Consider the following 22,831-nt stretch of genomic DNA (forward strand, 5'->3'; position numbering starts at 1 on the left):
TCTCTGGGGAAGTCCTCATGTTATGCCTAAGTAATTCATTTGTGTTCTTTTGTGCTGATCACAAAATTCTCAGGCTCTTGCTTGTTTTCCTGCTCATATCCTTTCTCCCACCCTGACTAACACATACACACACACACACACACATACACACACATGCCTCTCACTTCTACACTCACTACTTTATGGTACAAAGTCAGTGACTCTGTCGATTGGAGAGCACACTTAGTCTGAGGGAATCAGCTACCAACTATTCTATATGTGTCTGGGGATCTAAGTCCTAGGATTACGATTAAAATTGCTGTCCCAGTTTTTTTTGCATATTTGAGGTAATTAATAATATAACTTACTCCATCAGTTCCTATGGTTTATACAGTGGAACTCTGGTTCTTGAACTTAATTCATTCCGTAAGGCTGTTCAAGAAGTGGTTTATTCAAAAACCAAATCATTTTTTCCCATTTTTTAATTAGTAAATTGAATGAACTTGTTCCAGACCCCAAATGATTCCCTCTTTTAACCTTTCTTATATGTAGTACATGTCTAATGTACTGTTTAATCTATAAACACTTTACAAACAAAAAGGACATGAAATGTAAATGAAAATTTAACAAAGAGGAAATGAAATGTGCTGTAAAAAATAAAAATTTGCATACATACTAGAACTTACCTTTAATGTTGAGAGCTATTAATGACTGAATATGGAGAGGAGGGAATGGAGGGATGTTATTGTTGGGAAGGGGAGTCCCCTTCCATAAAAAATGTCAGGTAGCTGTTCTCCTGGGGTTCTTTCTCTCTTTTGTCTCTTTGCTCCACTAGAACTTGGTTCAGGCTCCCTGGGCCTCTGTCTCACTAAAAACCTATTCAATGATGTTTGTTTTTATCTGCATTTTAACACTTGTCTGAAGTGAAACACTGCATTGTGATTGAACAAGTTTATTGCATGATTTACTACTTCTTAGGGTGATATTTCTCAATAAAATTTTGCATTTCTCCTCATTTCCCAAACATTTTCTTGATTAGTGAAATAGGAATATCCCTCCCCTTCTTCTCTGAAGAGAGCTCTTCAGCTGCTGTCTGTTGCTGTTCCCTCTGAAGGTCAGCTCAGTGTTGTGGTCCTCACCATCATCATCATCCACCCCCAAGCCATGGACTTGCCCAGAGACACAATATCCTCCACAACAGACATAGGCTCATCCTCTAAGCCCTCAAAGTCTCTTTCAGCAACAGACTCAGGCCACAATTCCTTCCAGGCCAATTGCATGGTTCTGGAAGACACTTCCCGCTATGCTTTGTCTTTGAGCCTCAAACAAGTGAGAATGTTAAACTATTCCTTCCAGAACCCCCCAAGAGTTAAACTAGTTTTAGATGTCACCTCAAAACATCTCTGAAACAGTGCCTTTGTGTAGTTCTTAAAAATTAGAAATGACCTGCTGGTGCATGGGCTGGATAAGAGGAGTTGTGTTAGGTGGCAAGAACCTAACAGTGATGAAGCTGTACTCCTCCACCACCTCAGTCTCCAAGCCTGGAGGGAGGGAACACTGTCCACTACAAGAAGTGCTCTGAGTGGCAGTAGTTTTTCCCAGAGGTATTTCTTCACACTTGGAGCAAAATTTCATGAATCCACTCAATTAAAAAAATTGCCTGGTTACTTAAGCTTTGCTATTAGCCCTGCACATCACACACAACTTATTTTTCTTGAAAACTCATGGTTTTCAGAATGGAGACCAGTAAAGGCTTCAATTTAAAATCCCCACTTGCATTCCCACACAACAAAAACGTCATCCTGTCCTTCATCGGCTTGTGTCCTGGCAGTGACTTCACCTGTGTGATCTAAGTCCTCTTTGCATTTTCTCCCAGAAGAGGCTTGTCTCATCACAGTTGAATTCTTATTGATTAGTGAAATAGGAATATCCCTCCCCTTCTTCTCTGAAGAGAGCTCTTCAGCTGCTGTCTGTTGCTATTCCCTCTGAAGGTCAACAGATAAATCCTTTGGCCTCTACATATTCTTGAAATTCTGTCACAAAATTATCAGCATCTACTGTGTTAGAGCTAGCAGCCTCTCTATGCCTGACTACACTATGAATGCCACTTATTTCCTTAAATTTATCAAACTATCCCCTACTAGCCTTAAACAAATCACTTTCAACACTCATTCCAGGGGTATCTTTTAGGAGTTCAGTATGCAGCATTTTCGCTTTTTCACATATCATTGTCTCTGAAATGCTACCTCACTGGCTGCTTTTCATTTGTCAAAATCAACAACAATTTCTATTTCTTCAATTGCCTGTGATCTTTGTTTCATGAGCACTTTCACATCTTTAGCAACATCAGCTCTCTTGGTGGCCTCTTTATGTTTTAAAATTGTACTAGTTATTGATTTCATCATGCCATATTTAGTAGCCAAATTAGATATGCAAATACCTCTCTCATACTTTGCAATTATTTCTTTTTTAAGTTCTATCGTTCTCACAACTTTCTTTTTCACTTTGCTATCACTAACCTTCTTAGGACCCATGTGACTTACTATAATATTTAATAATAATAAGCAGCAACTAAAGCAAATATATATATGTATGTATGTGTGTATGTGTATATATATATATATATATATTTATAGCACAATTTCCTGAAATGTTAACAATGTGAGGTTTAGCGGTAAACTGACTCATACTCACGCATTCTCTCCTGTTGGTCACCTGAGAGACTCGTGATTGATCATACAGCATGAAAGGGTTGTTGGGTTGAGAACCAAAGTTTTGTTTGACAACCAAGACATTTTTTCCATGAACAGCTTAGTCGAGAACCGACTTGTTCAAGATGGGAGACATTCGAGAACTGAGGTTTGAGTGTATTTGTATCTCCCCTTATCCCTAATGATAGAAAACTTCATAGGCTGCCTTCCTTTATTCTTTTCTCACTGTGGATGAATATTCATGGAACTTCAACTGAGAGAAGGTACAGGGAGAAAACACAGGTTCTGCTTGTCAGGAAACTCAGCTTCATCCCTATCTGCCTGGCTTGGACTCTACAATCTGACCGCTGGTCTCCCTCTTCTAGGATTCTGAACACAACCCTCTTTGAGAGCTGGGAGATGATTGGGCCCTATCCCTCCTGGTGGCTCTTCAATGGCCTTCTCCTGATCCTACAGGTTCTGCATGTCATCTGGTCCTACCTAATTGCGCGAATTGCTTTCAAAGCCTTGATCCGAGGAAAGGTGAGGATGAAAGATGGCTTCTTTCCTTGGGACTGAGTAGAAAGATGGATATTACTCAATAGACCTCTTTCAGTCTAGCCTGGTGAGCCCCATCTACCAAGAGGACCCAGCAAAAAGCCTAGGGATCCATAGTTTTCACCTTTGCTTTTTAATATATTTTATTGATTTTTTACAGAGAGGAAGGGAGAGGGATAGAGAGTTAGAAACATCGATGAGAGAGAAACATCGATCAGCTGCCTCCTGCACACTCCCTACTGGGTATGTGCCCGCAACCAAGGTACATGCCCTTGACCGGAATCGAACCTGGGACCCTTGAGTCTGCAGGCCGACGCTTTATCCACTGAGCCAAACCAGTTAGGGCTCACCTTTTCTATAAGTATGAGTGTTTAGCCTTTTAGGACATGACTTAGATGTAAGAGGAAGGCTCTTCCTTCTCCCTATCCTTTAGAAATGACTGTTGTTAAATAATGAACAGGAAGTAGATTTCATATTTTTGTTTCTGTTTTTTAGCTGAGGAGCCTTTTTTCAAGGAAATCATATGCAGAGCTCCAAGATAAAAACTGTAAAAGCAGAGATTGCCTAGGGCAGTGGTTCTCAACCTTCCTGATGCCGCGACCCTAGTTCCTCATGTTGTGGTGACCCCCAATTTCATTGTTACAAATTGAACATAATTAAAGCATAGTGATGAATCACAAAAACAATATGTAATTATATATGTGTTTCCGATGGTCTTAGGCGACCCCTGTGAAAGGGTCGTTCGACCCCCAAAGGGGTCGCGACCCACAGGTTGAGAACAGCTGGCCTAGGGAATGGCGCTGGTTCACAAGCCACCTCAAGATGACCACACTGTGATGTTCAAGATATGGATTATGTAAGAGACCAAGTACTGGCCTCACCCCACTGTTGTATGAGGCAGGGGTCTTAAGTGAGAAGGGTATTTAGGATTTCCAATACCCATCTTATGCCCAGAGCCCAAAAGCACAGAGAGAAGTGTCATTTAATGATAAAATTCATAAGCGAATCCAAGTTCTAAAGCAGTCGGGCTTTAATCAGCCTAAGGACTGGGGATTCAGCTTTCAATAATACAGAATCCCAAGGGGGAGGGGCTCTGCTAGAGGACACAGTGACTCTAGGACAAAGGGATGGAATGTTACCTGGGCATGTAGGACCTGTTATGTCTGTTCCTTATGGCTGCAATTGGTTACAGACCTTGCTCAGTGTACCTACGCATCTTACTATAGCTACAGACATCTCTTTTCTCCCGCTTTTCTTTCCTGACCAGGTGACTTACCCAGGAAGAATTACACCCAGATTCTGTATTCTCCACTCTTTTCTCACCTCCTTCCTTTTTTCTATGCCTGGCGGGAGCTGGACAATTTCGTCTCTTGCATGTAAGTGTATCTGTGCTTCTAGTATTCACTGAAGCATGTCTTTCTGTGTTTCTCTTCCTTCCTGCTTTCCTTCCTGTTCCTGTGTTTTCTGAAAGCATGCCCACTCTCCTGACCTTGATGGGGCCATTGTTGACTGGAGCTCAAGCTGCCAGATTTTCCTAAATGGAGGCAAGAATGGAGTCTACTCTTTTCTTTTCTTTTTTTTCCTTTCCGTTTTTTTTCCTCCCCCTTTCCCTTTTTGAGCCTCCCTTTACTTCAGATCTAGACACACTGTGCTCTCTGGTAGAAATTTTCTAAAGATCAGGAATCAATTAGTTATCTGGGTTCAGAAGTCAACAGCTATTATAAACCATCGGATCTTAGGGCTAACCAAAGCAAGTGCCCCACTTCTTGGAAACAACAAGTAGTTTTGTTTCCTTTTCACCTTTATTTATTTACTTAAAAACAGCACATATTTATTATCCTTTAGTTCTGGAGGTCAGAAATCTGTCATAGGTTTCATTGGGTTTCTCTCTTTTACTTTTATGGTCCATGGTAGAGAATTTGAAATATTTTGTTTGATATTCAGGATAATTTAGATTTGAAAACACTGCCCTAATCCAAACTCTTCATTTGAAAATATAAAACAAAAAACCTGAGGTTAAGCAGTCAAGATTCACAAATAGTAGCATGATTGGGACTGGGACTCTTTCTCCCTTGACTGCCAATCCATTTTTCACCATGTGGATCTTGGGGATGCCGAAGTTGCACAAGGGAAGTGATCTTGCTTCCAGGAAAAGGGAGAAGATTGGAGAAATAGTATCATAGGATATTGCTAATTGCGCCCAGAAAGACTAGAACTACTGAAAAAGGCCCAGTATGGAACAGTTTTGGAGACAGAACACAACTCAGGATAACCAATGTGAATAATTGCAATCACCATTACCACCGGAAGATAGACACAATGATGACAGTCATATGCATTATTTATGTTGGCCTTTTTCTATTTTTTGAGATGGAAGGAGAGAAAGGGTGTCTGGAGTATCCCTCAAACCTAAATCAGAACTCGGGGAATGATTTCAGCTCTCTTAGGCTGGTCCTGAAAGATACACCCCTCAAACAAACTAGCTACTTATTCCATAGAGAATAAAAACAGAAATGATGAGAGAGAAACCCAGGAAGCAGGCAAAGGATATTCACAACAGTAGCCATGGTTCAGATAGTATTTTGAGTCAGGTGCCACCAGAAAGTAGGCCAAATTGGGAACAGTGCCCAAACATGGGCTCTGTGGGCTTTGTCTTAAGTTTCCAGAAAAGTTCTGTCCTCACCTTTCCTACCTTTGGCCCCATCCCACCTAGGTGTCTAAAGATGATCGCAGTGATGTGGAGAGCAGCTCAGAGGAAGAAGATGTGACCACCAACACAAAAAGCTTCTGTGGCAGCAGCTCCAGCAATGGTGCCAATTGGGTGAATGGTCACATGGGAGGCAGCTGCTGGGCTGAAGAGTGAAATGGTTGGTAAGGGGACTTAAGCACATGGACTTGTAGGGCCACTGGCCACCTACTCTTCTTGGGCCTCCCCAAACCTGCACTCCTGTGACTAGGGATCTGCAGGCACTGAGGAGAATCAAAGAAGCGAATATTTTCACTTTTTTAAAAAACTCTGCCATTTTGTATTTAATAGCCTCCAGGTTCTTTCAATAATATTTGCTGTGTGTGTGTGTGTGTGTGTGTGTGTGTGTGTGCGCGCGTGCGTATATGCATGAGTTTCATTACCTGGGTTGGGGCACAAATCTGAACTGGGGCCTCCAGCCTTGCCTGGCCCACCTCAATCCCGGATTTGGCTGCATCTTGAATTATACTGATTCTGGACTATCACCTCCTTTGTTGCCCATGACTCTTGAGGCTCTGGCCATCTGAATGGAGCAGCCAAGTTGTTTCTGCGCTGTTCTTCCTTCAGAGCTGGAATATTTCACATGAAGTTGTGTAGAAACAGATAGCCATGGATGGATGGCCAGGATTGCTGTGACCCCTAGCTAGATCTCCTTCCGACCACCTGGTAGTGACAGGGACAGCTGCTGATAACCCTGCTCTTTACTCAATAGTATACAGGGAGTGGGGGATGGGAGAGGGTGAGCAGAGGGCTGAAGGAGGACAACAGCCACTGGGTGAGCTGTTAACAGTTTATATTATTGTTTACTCTTCTGTGATTAAAAGTGCTTCCACCCTCTTCTGCTATCTCCAACCCTTTAGTGACTCTATCCCCAATTCCCTGAATCCATAAGCCAATTAAGGATTTTTTTCAGGTCTGATTCTAGAAGCCATTGGATACCAAATTTTTCCTTTCTATACATGCTGGGAAGAGAATGCCTACGTTTTAGGACTTTATGTTTTAAGAAAAGATAAACATGTATAGTAGTCACAAGAAAAAATACTGAGCGGATTAAAGCATGTATATCACCAAACCAACAAAGAGTTTGAAGAGCTAAGATACTTTTAGTTAAAAATACAGATACTGCCAGTTAACATTTTAAGATTATGATAAGTGAATCTAAGCAGATGTTTTCTCTTTTAGCCCATAGAGAAACAGTGTTTCTAACCCAGGTTTTTCTCTAGTTGAGGCCTTGGGCAAAATGACCAATAGTATGCACTGGCTGGTGTGGCTCAGTTGGGTGTCATCCCATGCACCAAAAAGGTTGCTGGTTCGATTCCTGGTCAGGGCACATGCCCACATTGTGCTCTCAATCCCCGGTAGGCAGCTGATTGATGTTCTGCTCTCATATAGATGTTGTTCTCTCTCTTAAAAATCAATAAAAAATATTTTTTAAGAATAGTAGTATTAATCTCTTAGGATAGTTTTCTACTTAGTGAATATTCATATCAGAATATTTTCAGCCCTAGCCGGTTTGACTCAGTGGATAGAACATTGGCCTGCGGACCAAAGGGTCCCGGGTTCAGTTCTGGTCAAGGGCTGGACCTCGGTTGCAGGCTCCTCCCCCGCCCCTCTCCCTCTCCCTTCCTCTCTGAAATCAATAAAAATATATTTTTAAAAATATACATAAATATTTTCAGGTGCTCTCTGTACATTAAGACATATGGAGTATTTCATTGTCAGGGAATTTGGATGCAAATTGAACAAACTAGGTTATTGTTCTAAGAATCAGAGACTCACTTGATGTTCACTGACAATATAGGGATATTGACCCTACTAAACTTAGCTTACTGAGTGGCTGGATTTTAAAAAGACTTACTATGGAGTAGGGGAAAATTAAGTCCTAAATAAAATTTACAAATTTAGTCATATGTAGTCAGTAAGATTAGCCTGGCCAGCTTGGCTCAGTGGTTGAGCGTCAACCTATGAACCAGGAGGTCATAGTTCGATTGCCAGTTAGGGCACATGCCCAGGTTGCAGGCTCGATCCCCAGTGTGGCATGTGCTGGAGGCTGCTGATCAGTGATTCTCATCATTGATGTTTCTATGTCTCTCTCCCTCTCCCTTCCTCTCTGAAATCAATTAAAATATATATATTTTTAAAAGACTAAGGTCTTACACCTAGTTCCTCAACTTGCCATATTGTTAAATAGACTAGTAATTGTAAAATATGAATGAAATGCTTTTGAAAGTCAGAGAAGATAGGTATTTTGTTTTCCAGAGGAGAAAAAAAAAGATTATTTACTAGCCTGGCTAGAAGTTAGTGTTGCCAATCCCTAGGAATTCAGTTAGGGCTGTCAACTAAGGTACCTGCATATGACCTTCTGAAATTTAAACAGTTGTTTTGTAAAGATGCAACCAAGTGGTATAATAAAAATAGCCAACACATAGCTTTTTTATTATATGCCAGGCACTGTATAAAGCACTTTACTTATGAAAAAAATGAAGCAAAAAAAGATTAACTTGCCTAAGGTCAGCCAGCTAGTAAAAAGTCAAACACAGTGTCTCTATTCTTTTCTTTTTTTAATATCTTTTTATTGATTTCAGAGAGGAAGGGAGAGGGGAGAGAGAGATAGAAACATCAGTGATGAGATAGAATCATTGATTAGCTGCCTCCTGCATGCCCCACACTGGGGGTCAAGCCCACAACCTGGCATGTGCCCTTGAGTGGAATCGAACCTGAGACCCTTTAGTCTGCAGGCTGATGCTCTATCCACTGAGCCAAACCAACCAGGGCCACAGTATCTCTATTCTTTTTTTTTTTTAATATATTTTATTGATTTTTTACAGAGAGGAAGGGAGAGAGATAGACAGTCAGAAACATCGATGAGAGAGAAACATCGATCAGCTGCCTCCTGCACATCTCCCACTGGGGATATGCCCGCAACCAAGGCACATGCCCTCGACAGGAATCGAACCCGGGACCCTTCAGTCCGCAGGCCGATGCTCCATCCACTGAGCCAAACCGGTTTCGGCAGTATCTCTATTCTTAACCACTATCCAGACTTCATAATGAGGAAGAATAGAGGTTGAAGAAACATTTAGTCAGAGGCATAGACTGATTAGAGTTGGCCTTGGATAAGTGAATGGAGATTAGGGTTAGTTATAGGAACAGGGTCTTGTTCTGAGAAGGAACTATGCATAAAGTGGGTGAGAGCCCTAACTAGTTTGGCTCAGTGGATAGAGCATCAGCCTGCGGACTGAAAAGTCCCAGGTTAGATCCTTGTCAAGGGCACATGCCCAGGTTGTAGGCTCAATCCCCAGTAGAGGGTGTGCAGGAGGCAGCCAATCAGTGATTCTCTCATCTATCTATTTCTCTCTCCTTCTCCCTTCCTCTCTGAAATCAATAAAAATATATTAGAAAAAAAAATAAAGTGGGTGAGAGAAAGGGTGCTAGTGGGTGTGAATAAAAGTGTTATTGGGCAGCAAGACAGTCATGAGGCTAGTTTTATAGATGGCCTGGGAAGTTTTCATGCCTGAGAGGAAGGACACAAATTTGTGGAGTGCTGGTTAGATGCAGACTCACATCATCTGTACCAGAGAACTAGGAATATTGATGAGAGAAGCAAGGTATTACCTCTCCTCTGTTTAATATAAAAGGTTTTAACTTTATTATTGAAAAAAAAAATAACGTGTCTGTATAGTGTTTTACTGCTTAGAACATGATTCTACCTACATCAAAAAGTGAACTTAAGAACACTTCTGTAAAGGTAGGATTATCCCCATTTCACAAGTGAATAGTATGGTTGTTTATTACTACATGTAACTAACCACCCTAAAATACAGTGGCTTAAAAGAACAGTTTATTATTTCTCATGGTTTGGTTGGTTGAGCTCAGCTGGAGGTATCTCATGTGACTCCAGTGTGATGGCAGCTGGGAATAGTCATATGAAGACAACTGGGCTAGATGGTTGTTGTTTTTGTTTTTTTTAAAATATATTTTATTTATTTTTTACAGAGAGGAAGGGAGAGGGATAGAGAGCTAGAAACATCGACTAGAGAGAAACATCTACCAGCTGCCTTCGCACGCCCCCCACTGGGGATGTGCCCACAACCAAGGTACATGCCCTTGACCGAAATCGAACCTGGGACCCTTCAGTCCGCAGGCCGACGCTATATCCACTGAGCCAAACCAGTCAGGACTGGGCTGGATGTTTAAGATGATTTACTAACCTGGCTAGAAGTTAGTGTTGGCCGATTCCTAGGAATTCAGTTAGGGCTGTCAACTAAGGTACCTGCCCATGACCGCTCCATGTCTTGGGCTTTGCACAAGTAATTGTGCTCCAAGAGGCAGGAAGCATAAGTTGCTAAGCCATTTAAGAGTGTCATCCAGAACTGTCACATATCACTTCCATTGTATTATATTACAGGGACCACCTAGATTCAAGGGATTGTGAGATAGATGCTAGCTCTTCATGCAGCGGTTCTCAACCTGTGGGTCGTGACCACTTTGGCGGTCGAACGACCCTTTCACAAGGGTTGCCTAAGACCATCCTGCATATCAGATATTTACATTTCAATTCATAACAGTAGCAACATTACAGTTATGAAATATCAATCTGCCGCCTCTCCCCTATGCATCGACTGGGGATCCAGCCCAGGATGTGGGCATGTGCCCTGACGAGGAATCAAACCTGCAACCTTTTTGGTGTATGGGACTACGCTCAACTAACTGAGCCACCTGACCAGGCACAAATTTAATTTTTTAAAAAACTTAGATTGCTCATCATTTATCATGAACTCTCACATTATCACAATCCTAAAAATAATTATATGAATTTAGTGGCTGATAGTATGCTCGTTTTAAACCAAGTTATTCATACTTAATTTTTTTTTAAGTTCTTCAGATTTTAAATTCATTATCTATGCAAAGGGATATTTTCAGTTCAATAAAACATTTATTAAGTGCCCACTTTATGATAAGCACTGCGGCCGAAGCTAGGGACACAAAGATGAACAAGATCTGGTTTCTAACCTCAAGGAGCTCATAACCCTGTAAGGGAAAAAAGAGACATGTGATAAGAACTATCCTAAATTATTCTTGGCAAGGTGGGAGAAAACTTGATAGTGGCACTGGGCCATTGAAAATGAGTAGAGTTTTGCTTGGAAAACAGGAATGGAAAGGTATTATGTTTAGAAAAGATGTGAGAATACTAGTAAATGATAGATAGTTCTGGCTTAATGCATTCTAAAATAGCCTGAGTGGCGGATAAGGTTTTTTTAAATATAAATTTTTTTATTTATTTTCAGAGAAAGAGAAACATCGATTTTTTAATGCATAGCTAAGGTTCCAAGAAAAGGTCACAAAATCCGCAAAGAGAGGAATTGAAAGCGAGGGCAAAAGGCAAACAGCTGCAATTATTGGAGGGATAATGGGCATATAACTCAAGGACTTGGGTTTTAATGTTGACCATAAAAGAAGAGACTGGCTCCATGCATAAAGCTGGAACTGAGACCTCCAGTTGAGGCTGAGACCCTGAAAAAGCAACAGACTTAGTGAAAGGGAGAAAACTAACAAATTCACTCAGTTGGCAAAAAGAGAAAGCAAAGAAGTTCAAATACTTGGACTTGTGGTTCAGGAAATTGAAGAATTTTCTCAAATTCTGGGCCCACATTTCATGTGAATTTGAGAATCTAAAGATATATTTCCTATGTAGTCTGGGAAACATCTCAGCCCACACCCATTCCTAGGTAAGAACTTGGATAAAAATTGGTCTCAGATCAGTTATCCATGGGCTGTTCTCTGGAGAGACATATACATGACGGTGCAGACAACATGGGATTCCTATACCATTACCACCACCCCCAAATAAAATAGATTGTCTCAGCCCTGGCTGGTGTGGCTTGATTGGAGCATCATCCCATAACCCAGAAGGTAGGTTCAGTTCCCAATCAGGGCATGTTACCCAGGTTTCAGGTTCGATTCCAATGGGCGCACATGTGGAAGACAATAGATTGATGTTTCCTTTCCTCTCTCTAATCAATTAAAAAAAATTTTTTAAAGATTATCACAGTCAAACTTGCAACACATAGCTAACTAAATACTAGTATCAGACTGTATCTAAGCAAAGACAACCCAATAAAAAGAAAAGAGGGGCTGTGGGTGCAGGAAGCACAGAATATGAATAGGCAGTTCCTAGAGGATGAATATGCTAATGGATTATAAATTAATAAAAAGGTGCTCAACCTACTGGAAATCAGTGATGTAAATTAAAATTAATAGAAACCACACCAACAGTGTGTGGAAGTATTACTGGTGAGAGTGAAATTGACATATCACTTTGGAAAAGCAATAACTAGTAAAACTAAATAATTCCTCTTTTGGAGAAACTAGCACATGGGCCCAAGAAATCATGAAAGGATACACATTGCATTGCTATTTATAAGGGGGGTGGGGGGAGAGGGAGTGGAAATGGCTCATTGATCTTTCACTAGATGAATGGAATAAATTGATTTGTTCATACAATTGGAATTACAACTGACCCTTGAACAACACAGGTTTGAACTGTGTGGGCCCACTTATATGCATATTTTTTTCAATAAATATGTAATTGACCCTCCATATCCCTAGGTTTTGCATCCATGGATTCAACCAACCGCAGGTCAAAAATATTTTCAGTCCTCAGATGCAGACAACTGACTACATGCACTGTTCTACATCATTTTACATGAAACTTGAGCGTTCACAGATTTTGATATCTGGAAGTGGGGGCGGGGGGAGTGTCCCAGAACCAGTTCCCTGTGGACGTCTATAGTTAAGTTTGGGGGAGTCAAAAGTTATACATGGATTTTCAACTGGGGGCATCAGCACCCTTAATCCCCACATTCAGGAATCAACTGTATAGCAATTAAAATGACTAAGTTTTCCTGTCAATATGGATGTATTAGTTTGAACCAATAGGATATATACGTACATACAGATATATTTAAAATATAGCCCTGGCTGGTTTGGTTCAGTGGATAGAGAGTATTGGCCTGCGGACTGAAGGGTCCCAGGTTTGATTCCAGTCAGGGACACATTCCTGGTTTGCAGGCTAGATCCCCAGTCAGGGGGTGTGCAGGAGGCAGCTGATCAATGATTTTCTCGTTGATGCTTCTCTCCCTCTCCCCACCTCTCTGAAATCAATAAAAATATTTAAAAAAAATAAAATATGTTAAATGTGTGTGTGTGTGTGTGTGTATAAAGATTTAGTATAAGGAACTGGCTCACATGGATATGGAGGCTGAGAAACCTCAGGATTTGGAGTCCCAGCAAGGCTGAGTATATGGTTCCAATCAAAGTTAGAAGGCAGGGGAAGACCAGTGTCCCAGCTTGAAGACAGTCAAGTGGAGAGAAAGAATTCTCTCTTCTCCAATTTTTGTCCTATTCAGGTTTTCAATGGATTGAATGAGGCCCAACCACATTGGGGCAGCCAATCTGCTTTATTCATTTTATAGATACCAATGTTATTCTCAACCAGAAACACCCTCAGAGATGTACCAGGAATACTGTTTAACCACTATCTATAGCCCAGTGAAGACAAAATTAACCAGCACAATGGATAAAGATCAAAAACCAGTGTTGGGTGAAAAAGTCAAGTTGCAAAAGAATATGTTTCAGTTGATGCAATTAATATTACCTTTTTAATCCCCAAATAATATTAAGGGTACTTCCATAGCAACGGTACAGACATGTACAGCTACTGAAGGGTGGATAACATTTATCTTTGTGGAAGAAGGATGTAAGATGGGTTTAATTTTGGTGCTCTTCAATAAGTTTGGAATAATTTTAATTTTTTTAATGTAAAAACAAGTACATGGTAGTTTGAGGGAACTAATCTGTTGGAGTTGTATCAAAGTGACAGGAGATGACAATAAGAAGGTGGTTTGGGGCAGATTGTGAAGAACCTTAACTATCATGCTGAAGATTAAATTTTATTTTTTTCCTATTTTTTAAATATATTTTTATTGATTTCAGACAGGACAGGAGGGGGAAAGAAACATTAGTGATGAGAAACATCCAACAGTTGCCTCCTGCACACTCCCCACTGGGGATCAAACTTGCAACCCAGGCATGTGCCCTTGACCAGAATCAAACCCAGGACCCTTCAGTCCACAGGCCAACTCTATCCACTGAAACAAACTGGCTAAGGCTGAAGATTAAATTTTAGATGCTAGGTCGTGGGAGCCCCTGAAGATTTAAAGCAGTAAAATTGGTCATGTAAAAGCAATTATAGAGAGGGCTATAATAGGACTTGGGACTTGACCTTACAGAGGTACAGGAAATGGCTTTATAAAAGGGGGTAGGGAGGTGGCTGTGCTAGCCCAGCTGATGTGGCTCAATGGTTGAGCATTGACCTATGAAGCAGGAGATCACAGTTCGACTCCCTGTCAGGACACATGCCTGGGTTGTAGGCCTGATCCCCAGTAATGGGTGTGCAGGAGGCAGCCAATAGATGACTCTCATCATTGATGTTTCTATCTCTCGCTCTCTCTTCCTCTCTGAAAAACAATAAAAATATTTTTTTAAGAAAGGGGGGCCTATGAGTTGACATAGGCCAGTATGTAGTAAGGATACATATTAAGGTTATCTGTACCACCTTCACCTCAGTCATCTGCATACATTTATTTTTTTTCTAGTTCAGTAAGGTCTCTCGTAGGGCAGGCCTCCAAGATTTTAACCACAGCCGTAGACCTACAAAAAAAGACAAATTGGAATCTGCTTTCACTCAAATGAGTGCTCTATGAAAGCCATCTAGGCAACAATACTAAACTTTTTGGCAGCATCAGGGCTTTGCTGTCTGGGGTGATTTATTAGCTGTTTATTAGAAACTACACGACTTTTATTTTTTAGCTATTCTGTTACTAGTCTTTGTCTTTTAATGGGAGAATTCAGTTAATTGATATTTACTGTAATAACTGAAGAACTTTATATTCATTTTAATTTGACAGCAAATATGTCTATTCTTTCTTACTAAATACAGCTAGTTTGTGCTCAGTAAATACTACACAACTCCTTGAATTTAGGTTTTCACAAGCTATATTTGAAATGTCTGTAGGTGCTCTAAGTGGAAATGACTGTTAGACAATTGGAGGTAGGGACAGGCTGGAACCTAGGCCAGGAAACAAGACTAGACAGATGTACACTGGCATTATCTACTGTATGAGAGTTCTCCAGAAAAACAGAACCAATAGGTTAGATCAGCTGTGGGCAAACTACGGCCCGCGGGCCGGATCCGGCCGTTTGAAATGAATAAAACTAAAAAAAAAAAGACCGTACCCTTTTATGTAATGATGTCTACTTTGAATTTATATTAGTTCACACAGACACTCCATCCATGCTTTTGTTCCGGCCCTCCTGTCCAGTTTAAGAACCCATTGTGGCCCTCGAGTCAAAAAGTTTGCCCACCCCTGGTTAGATTCACGCAGGTGCGGGGAACCATTTTCAACTCACCCCTAATGCCTTGGCAGGGCCAGACCAAATGATTCTGAGGGCCTTCCTTATACAGCCCTTGGGCTGGACATTCCCTACCCCTGGAGAGAGCAAGAATGACTGATTTCACCCAGCCAGTGTGACTCAGTGGTTGGGCATCAACCCATGAACCAGGAGGTCCCCGTTCGATTTCCTGTTAAGGTACAAGCCAGGGTTGCGGGCTCGATCTCCAGTGGGGGGCATGTGGAAAGCAACCAATCCATGATTCTCATCATTGATGTTTCTCTCTTCCTCTCCCTTTCTAAAAACCAATAAAAACACTTTTTTTAAAAAGAATGAGACTGATTTATTTTAAAGACGAGCTTATACAATTGTAAGTCTGAAATTTGTAAAGCAGGTGGCAGGCTGGAAATTCAGAGAAGAGTTGTGTTGCATCCAAGATCTACAGGTTGGAACTTCGGGCAGTTTCTGTGTTACAGTTTTGATGCCTAATTCCTTTCTGGGAACCTTGTCTTTGCTCTTAAGGCCTTCAGCTGATTGGATGAGGCCCATTCACATTACAGAAAATAACTTGCTTTACTCAAAGTCTGAAAGATAGGTATTTCGCCTTCATCCTAGATTTTTGGCAAAGAGCTTCTAAGACCTTGGAATCTCCAGAGTGATAATTGTTTTTTGTATGCTAATGAGATGGCTCTCAGTGGGCCCCTAGATACTAGTAATAAGTGAAACAACAAATCAATGTGGTTTTTTTCTATCTTCTCTCTCTAAAATCAATTTTAAAAAGATAATTTTATATGAAAAGTATTTTCTTTATAAATATATTTTTTACAGAGAGGAAGGGAGAGGGATTGAGAGTTAGAAACATCGATGAGAGAGAAACATCGATTTAGCTGCCTCCTGCACATTCCCCACTGGGGATGTACCCACAACCAAGGTACATGCCCTTGACTGGAATCAAACCTGGGACCCTTTAGTCTGTAGGCCGACACTCTAGCCACTGAGCCAAACCAGTGAGGGTGAAAAGTGTTATCTTTTATAGACACTAGGCTCAGCATGTAAAGGGAAGGGTCACAGAAACCTTTTTGGAAAAAGAGAGGATAGGGAGGTGGGTAGAGATGATGTTCTATTCAGAAAGAAGCATGAACAGGCATGAAAACAAGAAACTGCAACCAGTCAGGCAGTTTGATATTACTAAAACAAAGGATGAGGCGGGTCAGCTCCAAGGACCTCATATACCATACTAAGGAGTCTGGACTTGACACTATAGGTCAGGGATTCTTTAACCTATTGTCTATGGTTGAGCGTTAGAGGCGATCTAAAGCCGGGGAATGCCATAATCAAATTTGTTCCAATAGATGTCTCTGATGGAAATGTGGCAAATTAATCTGATGAGGTCAAGACTGGAACCAAGACCACTAAAAACCTGCGAGAGTATAGGCATCATCCCAATATGCCAAGGTTGTGGGTTCGATCCCCGGTCAGAGCACATATAAGAGAAATGGCTAAGTGGAAAACAAATTGATATTTCTCCTTTCCTCTCTTAAAAAAGAAAAAAGGAATAAGCAAGAATTTATAAGTGTAGAATTGATTAAATGGATATCTAAATGGTAAAAATTAATAGTACCTGGTTTGGATTAGAGTGCAGGGAATTCTATATAATAAAAGCCTAATATGCAAATTGACCAAACAGTGAAATAACTGGTGAAACAACCAGTGGCTATGATGCACACTGACCACCAGGGGGCAGACGCTCAACACAGGAGCTGCCCCCAGGCCCGCCAAGATGGATGTGGGGAGGCGGGGGAAGGGCGGGGGGACATTACCCTGCCAGTTGCCCTGCAGAGGGAGGTGACCGGTGGCAGCAGCAGGGGGGCAGGGTTACACCAGGCCAGCCAAGGTGGGTGCCAGCACCCCCCACTCCCATCATCCTGCCAGTCACCCCATTGATCGCCCCTGATCGCCAGCCAGGCCTAGGGACTCTACCCATGCACAAATTTCGTGCATTGGGCCTCTAGTAGTCTAATAAGTCTCCCCCATATTTCTGACTTGGATGATAGTGTCATAAACTAAAATAGGGAGAAACCACAAGTAAGTCCTGGAGATGAGAAAAAATGCTATTAATTGTGGACCTGTCAAGTTAGAACTATAGGAAATTCAAGTGGATATATCAAGCAATTGGATGTACCTGAAACTCAAGTCGACCTGTAAGATACAGACTTGGAAGTCAGCAACAGGCATTAATGGCTGATACTGTGTGCTTACCATGTGCCAGACAGAATATTAAATATTCAATATGAATTATTTAATACTCTAATCTTTTAGGAATTATTTTTTGATCCCCATTTGACAAAGGTAAACTGGGGAGTTAAGAGTTAATAACTGGCCCTAGCGGGTTTGGCTCAGTGGATAGAGCCTCGACCTGCAGACTCAAGGGTCCCAGGTTCGATTCCGGTTCGATTCTGGTCAAGGCATGTACCTTGGCTGCGGGCACATCCCCAGTAGGGGGCGTGCAGGAGGCAGCTGATTGATGTTTCTTGCTCATTGATGTTTCTGACTCTATCCCTCTCCCTCTGTGTAAAAAAATCAATAAAATATTTTTTTAAAAAGAGTTAATAACTGGCCAATTACCAGATAGCTATAATGGTGGAGCCAAGATACCAGCACTGAGCACCTAACTACATTCTGTAATGTTAGAACCATTAATTACCTAGATTAACTGAGAAAAATACAAAATAAGAGCAATAGGCCAAGAACAAAATTTTGTAATACATTAGTGTTTAAAGTAGGCAGAGGAAATGAAAAGGAAAAATCAAAGTGGTAAAAGGGAACAAGATAGTGGTCCCTTCCTGCAGCCAAAGTAAAGCTTTAATGCCTCAGGAAACAGTAAGGGGAGGACTCCAATCATCAGTGTATGTGGCACAATGGAGGGGATGTCGACAGAATTTCAATGAAGTGGTGGAGGTGGAAGGAACTTCGTTTCCGAAGTGCTACCATGTGAGACTTCTCTTGAAATAATCTTCATAGTTTGTTCTGGTTGGGGGTGGAGGGCCTTAAGCAAGTTTATATACTGAGAAGAGATAACTAAAGGAGCAAGGAGTAGAATTAAGAAGGCTAAGGATGGAGGCAGAGACTGCAGGGAAGTTGTTTAGGGGACCAACTATGGGCATAGGCTGGACAGGAAAGAAGTTTAGGCCAATAAGGGACTGACAGATTGGAGTAAAATTAAAGGAGTCAAACAATTTGAAGTCTCCAAGTTCTAGAATAGAATGGAAATGAGAATGTAAGAAATCGCCTCAAAAAAGACTGATTTTGTACTATTTTGAAAGTGGCACAGGGGACAGCTGAGAGAATGGTGACCATAACTGTACATGTGAGAAAGCAGAAAAGGCAGTAGTCCTTGGTTAATACACCGAGAGGATGGGAGTAAAAGGGTTGAAAATGTAGGAAAGCTGGGTGGTTTGGGGTTTTTTTTATTGATTTTAGAGAGGAAGGGAGAAAGCAGCATTGATTTGTTGTTCCACTTATTTATGCATTGCATTCATTGGTTGATTCTTCTATGTGCCCTGATCAGAGATTGAACCCACAACCAGGAAGTATGGGACAACACTCTAACAAACTGAGCTACCTGGTCAGGGCTAAAGCTGTGTTTTTGTTGTTGTTAATGCTCACCCAATGATATTTTTCCATACATTTTTAGAGAGATGTGAGAGACACATCAACTGGTTGCTTCCTGCACGGGTCCCGACTGGGCTGGGGTTTGCAATCCAAGTACATGACCTTGACTGGGAATCAAACTCAAGACCCTTCTGTGCACAGGCTGATGCTCTAACCACCGAGCACACTGGCCAGGACTAAAGCTCAGTTTTTTTAATCATGGAAGAGGGCTTTTAGGTGGAAGGTTTAGGAGGGACAAAAGTCAGAGCAATATGCACAAAGAGCATGAAAAAGGAAAGGTGTCCAAGGAGGTTGGTATTTGGGGTGATCACCAAGGACATGAACTAGTAAATCTCAAAGCTCAAAATGGAATGGTGGTAACAATACCTCTCTTCATAGTTGGGTTTTACCTTGAATAGTTTTCTTTCAAATCCTCTTCACAGCTCTGTAATAAGACCTGCAGGTTTGATTTCCTGTATAGTGGAACAGTGAGAAATCGACCCTTATGCTAACACTACACCCAATGAACTTAAGGAGATGAACTGTATTACTATAGGCTGCCCAACAACCCTTCCTTTTGGGAATTGAGCCTCCTCCACTTAGAGCAATTTTGAGAGGACTGTTAAACAAGGGCCTCTGCCTTCCTTAAATGCTGGCCAGAGTATCCCATTACCTGGACACAGTAGTTGGTGCAGAAATGGTCACTGACCAAAGAGCTCTGGTCTTTAGTTGAATTTTCGGGGGATTTATACAGCTGCTAGGACAGTCATTTCTCTGAGGTCATGAAAGTTGATATACACTCCTAAAACTGTATAATACCCACTTCATGGGTATTAAGAGCTCAAGATTGTGGAAATCCAGTCTATGACTAGAAAACGGGTAGTTAAGAGCCCACCTCTGTGGTCCGTAGCCTATTTAAATAAACAAAAACACCAAGACACAGACACATGACAAAATATTTAATGTCTGTGCATGTGCCTCCTCCTGCCCCAATTCCTGTTACGATTTGATAGCCTCCTTGAACTGGCAGTTCCAGAGAAAACATGGACACTTATCCCCAGCAGGACTTGAAAACCATTAAGGCCCTGGTTCTCTTGATTTGGATGATTGTAGGTGAGCTCTTTCCACAGCATGCCTCAGGCCTCTGGTCAACGAAAAGAGCCCCAGTTCTACAGGACTCCTGAGGTCTTCTGTTCTTCTGCAGCCTGGCGCCGGGAGCTGCGCTGCTGGAAAAAGTGGTAGGCTCGAACACTGCAGAGGTAGCCCCCATACACAGTAAGCAGCATCATGGAGGTGGAGAAAGTCTTGTAGCCAATGTCAGCTAGTTGCTTGGCAGTTGGCATGTCGTCCCCTACAAAGAAAGACTGAATTTAGATACCAGGATAGGTCTCATGTGCCCAGCCCACTTCCCTGTTTAAAGCCATTCCATAACTTGTGCACCCTGCTTAGTCTGTCTACTCTACTGAATGGCCCCTACATGGATGCAGAGTTTTACAATGGAAGACAATGTTTGGGAATTCTAAGTTTCAAAAGGGCAAATAAAATCTACATGAGACACAGACACACAGCTGGAACCAGGTGAATCTGAATGACATCACAGCTAACACCTCACCCTCCATGTTTTTGGAAAGAAGTGACTGGTACGGACCACCCAGAAATGTTAACTGGTACATTAAGCATGCATCAGTTTTTCTGACTAACGGGCAATTAATGGAGGTAGCCAGGGATTAAACATTAGCAGTAAATTATTCTCTGTAGGAGATCAAATGGGAACCTTCTAGGCAATATCCAATTTATTTTCCCATAAAAACAATCTTACGGTGGTTAGGTTCCCAGGTTACACCTCAAGCATCTGTTTGAGCCATAATATTCCTGAAACAGTGCCAACCTTCCACAGCATTAATTCTAAGTTCCAAACACAACACAAAGCACCTATCCCAACGGCTAAAAAGAAACGGGAGTCCCCAGCAAATTGTTAACTCACATTTGCATGAGATAAATTACTTCTAATTTAACCATTCCCTGGATATTCTGAGCTAGAGAACAAGACAAAGTCTGGCATGGCAACCTCTCATCCTGAACAAAACGTTCCTCAGTTTGGGACTATGAATGTGTTCTTAAACTCCTCTTTGTTGAGGGAACTGGAATTAAAAGACTAGCTGAAATGAGTGAGAATATGTTTCTTAAAAGTCAGGAATTTGGAAGAAGAAAAGCTCAGGATTAGCTGGCTTAGGGAGTCAGGAGTAGGGTGAGGTATAAGTGCTTCCCCGAGTGAGTTCTAATGGCTAAACATTTCCTTAGAGCCAGTCCTTGAAGGTGGACCCCAAGCTGAGCTGAGGCATAGCTTCCTTGAATTATAATTCCAAGTGACTCTCAATAAGGTCAGAGGAAGAAAACCAAATGGCACAATCTCAAGATGAGGTTATCTGAGCTTCGAAAGGACCCCAAGCTGTGAGCCTGAAGAAAACACACACACAGAGAGAGCAGAATATTAAGAGACTTGCCGACCTTCAACCTCCCCCTTACTTCTTCTTTCCCCTCATATTCCCCATAACCCTGGCCAGATGCTAACCACTAGCCAAGAAACAAGATGGTACAACTTGGCTGAAAGAGTGACAGAAGACTTAATAGACATGATTTTGGTATCTAGAATCTCACTTCCTTCTCTTGTCTAATCCAACCTAAGATTGTTCCTATTTTCAAATTTTAAAAAACTCTTCACATACCTGAGCTAAGACAGGATGTAGAAAAGAAGACAGATGCGGAAGTTCAAAAAGATTAACTGAATGGATTAGGGCAAAGCTGAAAATATCTCCAAGTTAGGAAACTGTCCATTGGGACACTTAACAAATAAGAAGAAACAGATGTGTGCACCAGGGTGGTGGTCGCACTGTCAGTCAAGAAGATCATGAGCTGGGTTTTGGACACCTTAAAATTAAGACGCTCAGCACAATATTCAGGTGATGATGTCTACCAGGCAGATGGATATGCAAATCGGGACAGCTCCTGGGAGGTAACAAGTGACACCAAAGGAGGGGATAAGACCAGAGAGAGAAGCCAAGGAAACACCAGTTTGAAGAAGCAAAATCATTAGGGATAGAAAGTAGGTAGAACATGCCAGATATTTCTGGGGGGCTTTTTCATCTAACTATATCCCTCTTCCTACTTGAAAGTCTCTGCTGCATCAAGTAACTGCCACTGACGGAAGCGCGCTGCATTTTTCAGGTGCACTGGGCCAAAATGAAAATTGGGAACCACAACTGCAAAGTTATGTGCCTTGAAGGCTGGTCAGATGGGAATAGATGACTAGGTCACAGGTAAACCTCGGGTAAAATTTTTGTGCACTGAACTGGAAGTCATTAAGTAAAAAGCAAATTCTCAGCCAGGACCCCAGCAGGGCCAGGAACGCTGACCGCGCCCCCCCCCCCTCCCTCCCCAAGGTCAGAGCTACTAGAGTCGGAGCGCGGAGGGCCAAGAACCCCGCTGGAGTCAAGGTTTGGCAGGACCTACAGCTGCAAGGAGCTTGTTGAGCTGGACGCAGTGCAAATCGCCTCGTCCGCGGTGCAGGATACACCGGTGACGTCAAGGGCACGGAGGATGCGGTCAGCACAGGCCGGCCGAACTGGCGCGGCTGAGCTCGCCCCAGCAGACGGCGTACCTGGGTGTTGCCGCTCCCTCCCGTCCAACCGAGGCCTCCACTGGCCGCGTCTCGCCAGCACAGAGCGCGCAGCCTGACGCAGCACCTGACACTGTT

At 42.0% G+C, this 22,831-nt stretch overlaps 2 protein-coding genes across 5 annotated transcripts in view; one reads left to right on the top strand and one right to left on the bottom strand.

The window, feature by feature from the left end:
* The window catches only part of CERS5 (ceramide synthase 5), a 19,444-nt gene extending 12,634 nt beyond the window's left edge, over positions 1-6,810 (top strand). Inside the window, exons 9-11 of one of the 2 annotated variants that reach the window (XM_015558565.1) lie at positions 3,056-3,212; positions 4,495-4,603; positions 5,941-6,032. In XM_015558565.1, the coding sequence (XP_015414051.1) occupies positions 3,056-3,212; positions 4,495-4,603; positions 5,941-5,948 (274 nt within the window). In that variant the 3' untranslated portion in view covers positions 5,949-6,032. Of the gene's footprint in view, positions 1-3,055; positions 3,213-4,494; positions 4,604-5,940 lie in introns of both variants that reach the window. The other variant, XM_015558564.1, reaches the window with a different exon arrangement.
* Positions 6,811-20,021: 13,211 nt separating this feature from the next.
* Positions 20,022-22,831, bottom strand: part of LOC102754482 (cytochrome c oxidase assembly protein COX14) — a 2,960-nt gene continuing 150 nt past the window's right edge. Inside the window, exons 1-2 of one of the 3 annotated variants that reach the window (XM_006755443.2) lie at positions 22,736-22,821; positions 20,022-20,428 (exon numbers count right to left, since the gene is read on the bottom strand). In XM_006755443.2, coding sequence (XP_006755506.1) covers positions 20,247-20,420 — 174 coding nt within the window. In that variant the 5' untranslated portion in view covers positions 20,421-20,428; positions 22,736-22,821 and the 3' untranslated portion in view covers positions 20,022-20,246. The other 2 variants (XM_006755442.2, XM_015558566.1) reach the window with 2 other exon arrangements.

This window comes from Myotis davidii, unplaced genomic scaffold, assembly GCF_000327345.1.
Source record: "Myotis davidii unplaced genomic scaffold, ASM32734v1 scaffold290, whole genome shotgun sequence".
NCBI classification, from domain to species: domain Eukaryota; kingdom Metazoa; phylum Chordata; class Mammalia; order Chiroptera; family Vespertilionidae; genus Myotis; species Myotis davidii.